General features: G+C 44.4%; 1 protein-coding gene across 1 annotated transcript in view; it reads right to left on the bottom strand.

The window, feature by feature from the left end:
• The window catches only part of adcy3a (adenylate cyclase 3a), a 95,564-nt gene that overhangs the window by 43,946 nt on the left and 41,286 nt on the right, over positions 1-10,332 (bottom strand). Inside the window, exon 2 of the mRNA XM_043695219.1 lies at positions 854-1,003. Within this exon, the coding sequence (XP_043551154.1) occupies positions 854-1,003 (150 nt within the window). The remainder of the gene's footprint in view (positions 1-853; positions 1,004-10,332) is intronic.

Raw genomic sequence — 10,332 nt, forward strand, 5'->3', positions numbered from 1 at the left:
CTCTCAAGGATAGTGGAATCAAGGGTTATGGAGATAAGGCAGGAACAGGATACTGATTAGGAATGATCAGCCATGATTATATTGAATGGCGGTGCAGGCTCGAAGGGCTGAATGGCCTACTCCTGCACCTATTGTCTATTGTCTATTGAACCCTGTGCTGTACTTGTCTTGAAAATATTTAAGGAGAAAGTGAGGTCTGCAGACGCTGGAGATCAAAGCTGAAACTTTATTGCTGGAACAGGTCAGGCAGCATCTAGAGAACAGAAGATTCGACGTTTCGGGCACATGCCCTTCTTCAGGAATTCTTCAGGATATTTAATAGTGGTTTCTGTAGTGGTTCTATTGTGAGGGACATGAATTGCAAGGAATTGCTGTGACAGTGAACATTTCATTTTTTGTAGCAAAGATATTCACCGGATGTTGGCAATGAAGTTAAAATTTAAAAATGAAACAGCAGAAGAATTGGCTCTGTCAGTCAAGAAATTGTGAAAACTAAACCATGGTTTCAGAATAAAGAGGTACGGAATTCAGCGATTAAAATGAACTTGTCCATATGTTGTAAAGAAAACGTGGTATGACATATTATTATGGTACAGGAATTACAAAATTGCTTGGAGAAAACAGTTTGTGGAATGGGCAAGAAATTGGGGTTTATGTGGAGGGAAGATACTGGCACTGGCTTCTGGAGTGCAAATTATGGAAGGTTGGATAACTTAAACCTGGGACAGTCTAAATTCAGTGGGAGGTGGGAAGAGTAATGACTTGTGGGTAATATTTCTTCATGTTCTTCTGGTCCTGTGCCAGGAGTTAGGCAGTGCACAATACTGTGACAACCCGAACCACACTCCCTCACCTGCTGCTGGCTCTGTTCCTCCAGGTTGAGTTTAATCTCCAGAGATTGTCGGGTCTCCAGGAATGCTTTGCGGTGTTTGCGATCTGCCATGTAGTAAGACATGGTCCCCACAGTGATGGCACACAGGTAGATACTCATGTTAGCCAATAGCTAGCAGAGAAAAAAATACACAAGATAACTAATAAAGTGATTGAAATGTTGCTGAAACACATGAGATTTACGCCCACTGTACATCTACTGGTAATCAATAGCCATTCATTCAATAATTATTGGTCAATGACTGGATAATGATTAGTTGGTCATCAGCTAATCATTGGACAACAACCACTGTTGGTCAATCATTGGACGATCAACAGGCTAGGAATAGAGAGTGACTGCAGATGAACACGTGGCTGCAGATGTAGGAGGGAGAGCTTCAGATATGTGGATCATTGGGATGCCTTCTGGAGAAGGTGGGACCTGTACAAGAGGGACAGGCTGCACCAAACTGGAGGGGCAACAGTATCCTGGGTGGGAGGTTTGCTAGGGCTCTTCAGGAGGGTTTATTGGCAGGGGGCTGGAAACCAGAGCTATGGATCAGATGATGGAGTAGATAGTGAATAGCCAGATACAGCGTGCAGAGAGTCTGTAAGGAGAGATAGGGCGAAGGTGCAATCAATGTGACAGGTTGAAGTGTGTCTATCTTAATGCAAGAAGTATCAGGAATAAGGGTGATGAATGTAGCGTATGGATCAGTACTTGGAATGATGATGATGTGGCCATTACAGAGGCTTGGATATCACAGGAGCAGGAATGGTTATTGGATGTTCTGGGGTTTAGATGTTTCAAAAGGAATGGGGGAGATAAAAGAGGTTCACTACCTATGGCATTGCTAATCAGCGATAGTGTCACAGCTACTAAAAAGGAGGTCATCGAGGAGGGTTTGTCTTCAGAGGCAGCATGGGTGGAAGTCAGAAACTGGAAAGGAGCAGTCACTTAATTGAGAGTTTTCTACAGAACCCTACCCCCTCACAATAGCAACAGGGACACGGAGGAGCAGATTGGGAGGCAGAGTTTGGAAAGGTGCAGAAGTAACAAGGTTGTTGTCATGGCTTTGACAAAGGGTCAGTTAGACTCGAAACGTCAGCTCTTTTCTCTCCTTACAGATGCTGCCAGACCTGCTGAGATTTTCCAGCATTTTCTCTTTTTTGTCTAACTTGAGAAAGTACCTACTGATTAGCGCTGGATAGGTTTGTCCCACTGAGGCAATGAAGGGATGGTAGGTTGAAGGAACCTTGGTTGACAAGGGATGTGGAACATCTAGTCAAAAAGAAGAAGGAAACTTACTTAAGGTTGAAGAAGCAAGGATTAGAAAGGTCTTTAGAGAGTTTCAAGGTAGCCAGGAAGGAACTGAAGAATGGATTTGGGAGAGCGAGCAGGAGGCATTCAAAAGATTTAGTGGGTAGAATTAATGAAAACCCTAAGACATTCTACACTTATGTGAGAAACAAGAGGATGGCCAGTGTGAGGGTAGGGCTGATCAGGGATAGTGGAGGGATATTGTGCTTGGAGTTGGAGGAGGTAGGGGAGGTCCTTAATCAATACTTTGCTTCAGTATTCATTACTGAGAGGACATTGACATTTCTGTGGACAGCATGAAACAGGCTGGTATGCTAGAACACATTGATGTTAGGAAGGAGGATGTGCTGAAAATTTCGAAAAACCTAAGGATAGATGAATCATCTGGGCCAAACGGGATATACCCAAGGTTACTACAGGAAGTGAGAGAAGAGATTGCTGTGACTTTGATGATGATCTTTACGTCCTAACTGTCCTCTGGAGTAGCACCAGATGATTGAAGGGTAACAAATATTATTCCCTTGGTCAAGAAAGGGAATAGGGACAATCCTGGGAATTACGGACCAGTCGGTCATATGTCTGTGGTGGGCAAACTATTGGAGAGGATTCTGGGAGACAGGATTTATGATTACTTGGAAAACCATAACTTGATTTGTGATAGTCAGCACAGCTTTGTGATGGGCAGGTCATGACTCACAAACCTTATTAAATTCTTTGAGAATGTGACAAACACATTATAGAGTCATAGAGATGTACAGCACGAAACAGACCCTTCGGTCCAACTTGTCCCTGCCAACTAGATATCACAACCCAATCTTGACCCACCTGCCAGCACCCAGCCTATATCCCTCCAAACCCTTCCTATTCATATTCCCATTCAGATGCCTTTTAAATGTTGCAGTTGTACCAGCCTCCACCACTTCCTCTGGCAACCCATTCCACACACACACACCACCCTCTGCACATAGGTAGGAAAAGGGATGGGGATTTAAGGCAGAAATTCAGGGAGCTAGGGTGGAAGCTTAGAGCCAGAACAAACAGAGTTGTTATCACTGGTTTGTTATCCGTGTCACATGCTAATGAAGCGAGGAATAGGGAGAGAGAGGAGTTGAACACGTGGCTACAGGGTTGGTGCAGGAGGGAGCTTTTCACATTCCTGGATTATTGGGGCTCTTTCTGGGGTAGGTGGGACCTCTACAAACAGGGTGGTCTACACCTGAACCAGACAGGTACCAATATCCTGGGGGAGAAATTTGCTAATGCTCTTTGGGTGGGTTTAAACTAATTCTGCAGGGGGATGGGAACCTGACTTGTAGTTCCAGTGTCCAGGAAGTTGACAGTGGTGAGGTCAGAAATATGGTTTCAAGGTCACAAGAATGCACCGGTTTGAAATATATTTACTTCAACACCAGGAGCATCCAGAATAAGGTGGGTGAACTTGCAGCATGGGTTGGTACCTGGGACTTCGATGTTGTGGCCATTTCAGAGACATGGATAGAGGAGGGACAGGAATGGTTGTTGCAGGTTATGGGATTTAGAGGTATCAGTAAGAACAGAGAAGATGGTAAAAGAGGGGGAGGCATGGCATTGTTAGTCAAGGACAGTATTACTGTGACAGAAAGGATGTTTGATGAGGACTCGTCAACTGAGGTAGTATGGACTGAGGTTAGAAACAGGAAAGGAGAGGGCACCCTGTTGGGAGTTTTCTATAGGCCTTCAAATAGTTCCAGAGATGTAGAAGAAAGGATAGTAAAGATGATAGGTGAATTGGCCATGCTAAATTGCCCATAGTGCTGGTGGATTAGTCAGAGGGAAATGGGTCTGGGGGTCAGGCTTTCTATTGGTATATCAGGAATAAAAGCAGGACCCAGAGTATGTTTAGGGCCAATCAAAGACAGCAGTAGGAAGTTGTGTGTGGAGTCTGAGGAGATAGGAGAGGTGCTAAATGAATATTTTTCATCAGTATTTACACTGGAAAAAGACAATGTGGTCGAGGAGAATACTGAGATACAGGCTACTAGACGCGATGGGATTGAGGCTGACAAGGAGGAGGTGTTAGCAATTCTGGGAAGTGTAAACATAGATAAGTCCCCTGGTCCAGATGGGATTTATCCTCAGATTCTCTGGGAAACCAGGAAGGACATTGCAAAGCCTTTGGCTTTGTTCTTTATACCATCACTGTTTGTAGGAATAGAGCAAGAAGACTGGAGGATAGCAAATGTTGTCCCCTTGTTCAAGAAGGGGAGTAGAGACAACCTTGGGAATTATACACCAGTGAGCCTTATTTCGGTCATGGGTACAGTGTTGGAAAAGGTAATAAGAGATAGGATTTATAATCATCTAGAAAGGAATAATTTGATTTGGGATAGTCAACAGAGTTTTGTGAAGAGTAGGTCATGCCTCTCAAACCTTATTGAGTTCTTTGAGAAGGTGACCGAACAGGTGGATGAGGGTAAAGCAGTTGATGTGGTCTGTATGGATTTCAGTAAGGCATTTGATAAGGTTCCCTATGGTAGGCTATTGCACAAAATATGGAGGCATGGGATTGAGGGTGATTTAGTGATTTGGATTAGAAATTGGCTAGCCGAAAGAAGACAGAGGGTGATGGTTGATGGGAAATGTTCATCCTGGAGTTCACATACAAGTGGTGTACCGCAACAATCTGTTTTGGGGCCACTGCTGTTTGTCATTTTTATAAATGACCTGGACGAGGGCGTAGAAGGATGGGTTAGTAAACTTGCAGATGACACTAAGGTCGGTGGAGTTGTGGGATAGTGTCGAATGATGTTGCAGGTTAGAGAGGGACGTAGATAAGCTGCAGAGCTGGACTGAGAGGTGGCAAATGGAATTTAGATTAGATTAGATTCCCTACAGTGTGGAAACATGCCCTTCAGCTCAACCAGTCCACACTGATCCTCCGAAGAGTAACCCACCCAGACCCATTTCCCTCTGACTAATTCACCAGCACTACGGGCAATTTAGCAAGGCCAATTCACCTAACCTGCATATCTTTGGACTGTGGGAGGAAACCAGAGCACCCGGAGGAAACCCACACAGACACGGGGAGAATGTGCAAACTCCACACAGACAATCGCCTGAGGCTGGAATCGAACCTGGGACCCTGGTGCTGTGAGGCAGCAATGCTAACCACTGAGTCTCCGTGCCACCCCAGGACATTGCAAAGGCTTTGGCTTTGTTTTTTAAATGTTGTTTAATGTGGAAAAGTGTGAGGTGATTCACCTTGGAAGGAGTAACAGGACTACAGAGTACTGGGCTGATGGTAAGATTCTGGGTAGTGTAGATGAGCAGAGAGATCTGAGTGTCCAGGTACATAGATCCCTGAAAGTTGCTACCCAGGTTGATAGGGTTGTTAAGAAGGCATATGGTGTGTTAGCTTTTATTGGTAGATGGATTGAGTTTCAGAGCCATGAGGTCACACTGCTGCTGTACAAAACTCTGGTGTGGCCGCACTTGGAGTATTGCGTAAAGTTCTGGTCACCGCATTATAGGAAGGACGCAGAAGCTTTGGAAAGGGTGCACAGGAGATGTACCAGGATGTTGCCTGGTATGGATGGAAGGTCTTATGAGAAAAGGCTGAGGAACTTGAGGCTGTTTTCTTAAGAGTGAAGATTGAGAGGTAACTTAATTGAGACATATCAGAAAATCAGAAGGTTAGATAAGGTGGACAGTGAGACCCTCTCTCCTCTGATGTGATGACTAGCATGAGGGGACATAGCTTTAAACTTAGGGGTGATAGGTATAGGACAGATGTCAGAGGTAATTTCTTTACTCAGAGTAGTAGGGGCGTGGAATGCCCTGCCTGCAACAGTAGTAGACTCGTCAGCTATAAGGGCATTTAAATGGTCATTGGATAGGCCCTCGATGTTACGCTGACCTGTGGAACCAATCTGAAGCTCATCTAACCGACACTAATCCATTATCATCCATATGTTTATCCAATGACCATATGGGTGAAAATGGAATAGTGTCAGATAGATAGGCTTCAGATTGGTTCCACAGGTCAGTGCAACATTGAGGGCCGAAGGGCATGTACTGCGCTGTAATGTTCTATGTTCTAAAACACTTTGATGAAGGTAGACCAGTGGATGTGATGTACATGGATTTTAGCAAGGCGTTTGATAAGGTTCCCCACAGTAAGCTCATTCAGAAAATATGGAGATATGGGCAATCTGGCTGTCTGGATACAGAATTGGCTGGGCCATAGAAGACAGAGGGTGGTGGTAGATGGAAAGTATTCAGCCTGGAGCTCGGTGACCAGTGGTGTTCTACAGGGATCGGTTCTGGGATCTCTGCTCTTTGTGATTTTTCTAAATGACTTAGATGAGGAAGTGGAAGGGTGGGTTAGTAAGTTTGCCGATAACACGAAGGTTGGTGGAGTTGTGGATAGTGTGGAGGGCTTTTGCAGGTTGCAATGGGACATTGACAGGATGCAGAACTGGGCTGAGAAGTGGCAGATGGAGTTCACCTGGAAAAGTGTGAAGTGATTCACTTTGGAAGGTCAAATTTGAATGAAGAATACAGGGTTAAAGGCAGGTAATCTTGGCAGTGTGGAGGAACAGAGGGACCTTGGGGTCCATTTCCATAGATCCCTCAAAGTTGCCACCCAAGTTGAATGGGTTGTCAAGAAGGTGTTTGGTGTTTTGGCTTTCATTAGCAGGGGGATTGTGTTTGAGAGCCGTGAGGTTATGCTGCAGTTCTATGGAGCCCTTGTTAGACCACACTTGGAATATTGTGTTCAGTTCTGGTCACCTCATTATTGGAAAGGTGTGGCTGCTTTAAAGAGGGTGCAGAGGAGATTGAGCAGGGTGCTGTCCGGACTGGAGGGCATGTCTTAAGAAGAAAGGGATCTCTGGCTTTTCTCATTGGGGAGAAGGAGGGTGAGAGGTGACTTGATAGAGGTGTACAAGGTGTTGAGAGGCACAAATAGAGTAGATAGCCAGAGACTGTTTCCCACGGCAGAAATGTCTATCACTAGGGGGCATAATTTTAAGAGGATTGGAGGAATGTTTGGGGAGGTGTCAGAGGTAGGTTCTTTACACAGAGAGCGGTGGTTGTAGTATCAGATACATTAGGGACATTTAAGCGATTCTTGGGGAGGCACATGGAAGATAGTACAATGAAGGGTATGCAGGTTAGTCTGATCTTTGAGTAGGATAAAAGGCCGATACAACATTAAGGGCCGAAGGGCCAGTACTGTGCTTTACCATGCTATGTTCCATGTTCAACAGAGAATTACTTGAATCATAGACTAGCTGTAACAGGCTCTTGTGGCACAGTAGTGTCCCCGCGTCTGGGGCAGGCAGGCCTAATTTAAAATCCCACCCGGAACAGAATTATTGACCAGATTGATTAAAATCACCATAGAGTCATTATATCATAGGAAGAGCCTGTTGTGTTTGTACTGACTCTTTGCAAGATCAGTTTGTCCCAATCCCTTGCCCTTTTCCCATCTCCCTGCAAATGATTTCCCTTCAGTTAATTATCCAATTTCCTCTGAAAGTCATAACTTGATTCCATCATAGTTTCAGGCAGTACATTGCACATCCTAATTAATGGTTGCACAAAAAATATCTAACTGTTCTTTCCCAATCACCTTAAATTGTTGCCCCCTGCTTCTTTTTCCTTCCACAAATGGGAACAGTTTTGTCCTGTCAACTTTGTCTAGACCTCTCATGACTTTGTATATCTCAATCAATATCATTGAGCCTTGTGTTCACCTCTCCAACGTACGTTTATAACAGAAGTGTCTCATCCCTGGAACCATTTTCATCAACCTCTTCCACATTCTCTCTAATGTCTTCACATCCTTCTTAAAATGTGATGCCCAGTTTGGACACAGTATCCCAACTGAGGCCAAACCAGTGTTTTAGAAATGTAGAATCTTATTTTGATTGTTTCTGTGTGCCTTACTAATTGCTGTTTCAATTTGCCCTGCCAATATACATGATTGGTGTGTATGTACGCCCAGGTCTTTCTGCTCCACTGTCCCCTTTAGAATTATACCCTTTTTATATAATCACACCCTTATGAACTCAGTAACAGAAGATTTAAGTGCTGTAGTGGGCCATTCACTAAGATCATAGCCAATCTGGTTGTGACCTTTACTCCAGATTCCTGCCTATCCTCATAATCTTTAACTCTCTTGTCTTCCTAATTACATATACCATTTCAAACTTCTTGACAGTTATTTTAATCTGTCATGTCCACTAGCCTGCTGATGTGAAGTGTGTCTATTTTAACGCAGGAATGATGAACTTAGAGCTTGGATCAGTACTTGGGACGATGATGTTGTGGCCATTACAGAGGCTTGGATATCACAGGAGCAGGAATGGTTGTTGGATGTTCTGGGGTTTAGATGTTTCAAAAGGAATTGAGGGGGAAGTGGGGGGATAAAAGAGGTTGGGGAGTGGCATTGCTAATCAGGGATAGTATCCCAGCTGCAGAAAGGGAGGTCGTCGAGGAGGGTTTGTCTACAGAATCAGTGTGGATGGAAGGCAGAAACAGGAAAGGAGCAGGCACTTTATCAGGAGGTTTCTACAGACTCCCCAGTAGTAATAGAGACACAGAGGGGCAGGTTGGGAGGCAGATTTTGGAAAGATACAGAAGTAACACGGTTGTTGTCATGGGTGACTTTAACTTCCTTAATATGGATTGGAATCTCCTTAGTTCAAATAGTTTGGATGGAGCAGTTTTTGTTAGGTGTGTCCAGGAAGGACTCCTGACTCAATCTGTAGCTAGGCCGACTTGAGGGGAGGCCATATTGGATTTGGTTTTTGGCAACGAACCATGCCAACTGTCAGATCTCTTGGTGGGAGAGCCTTTCGGTGATAGTAATTACAACTCCTTGACCTTTACTACAGTCATGGAGAGGGATAGGAGCAGACAGTATCGGAAAGTATTTAATTGGGGGAGGGGGAATTGCAATGCTATTAGGCAGAAACTGGGGAGCCTAAATTGGGAACAGATGTTCTCAGGGAAATGCAAGATAGAAATGTGGAGGTTATTTAGTAAGCACTGATAATAGTGCTGGACAGGTTTGTCCCACTGAGGCAAGGAAGGGATGGTAGGGTAAAAGAACGTTGGGTGAAACATCAAGCCAAGAGGAAGAGGGAAGCATACTTAAGGTTGAGGAGGCAAGGATTAGACAGGGCTTTAGAGGGTTATAAGGTAGCCAGGAAGGAACTGAAGAAAGGACTTAGGAGAGCTAGAAGGGGGCATGAAAAAACTTTAGCGTATAGGATTAAGAAAAAATCCTAAGGTGTTCTACACTTATGACAGGAACGAAAGGATGACCAGAGTGAGGTTAGGGCCTGTCAGGGGTAGTGGAGGAAACTCGCACCTGGAGTCAGAGGAGATAGGGGAGATCCTTAATAAATACTTTGCTTCAGAATTCACCACTGAGAGGGACCTTGACATTTGTGAGAACAGTGTGAAACAGGCTAATTTACTTAAACAGGTTGATGTTAAGGAGGAGGATATGCTCGAAATTTTGAAAAACATAAGGATAAATATCCAGACGTGACATACACAAGGTTACTACAGGAAGCGAGGGAAGAGATTGTTCTGCTTTTGGTGATGATCTTTTCATCCTCACTGCCCACTGGAGTACAGCCAGATGATTGGAGGGTGGCAAATGTTATTCCCTTGTTCAAGAAAGGGAATAGGATAATCCTGGCAATTACAGATCAGTCAGTCTTACATCAATGATGGACAAAGTATTGGAGAGGATTCTGAGAGATAGTATTTATCATTACTTGGAAAACCATAGTTTGATTAGAGACAGTCAGCACAGCTTTGTGGCGGGCAGGTTATGCCTCACAAACCTTACTGAATTCTTCCAGGATGTGACAAAAGGATTGAAAAACAAGTACATCATTTTGGATTCTGTTGGGGGGTAACTTACCAGGGGTAAATCATGAAATACAGGGTTCTGGCACAGAGTCTGTCCCTGTTGCTCAGAAGGGAAGTAGGGGAGAAGAGCAGAGCATTAGTCATTGGGGACTCCATAGTTAGGGGGACAGACAGGAGGTTCTGGGGGAACGAGAGAGACTCACAGTTGGTGTGTTGCCTCCCAGGTGCCAGGGTTTGTGATGTCTCGGATTGTGTTTTTGGGATCTTTG

Source organism: Chiloscyllium plagiosum, chromosome 9, assembly GCF_004010195.1.
Source record: "Chiloscyllium plagiosum isolate BGI_BamShark_2017 chromosome 9, ASM401019v2, whole genome shotgun sequence".
NCBI lineage: Eukaryota > Metazoa > Chordata > Chondrichthyes > Orectolobiformes > Hemiscylliidae > Chiloscyllium > Chiloscyllium plagiosum.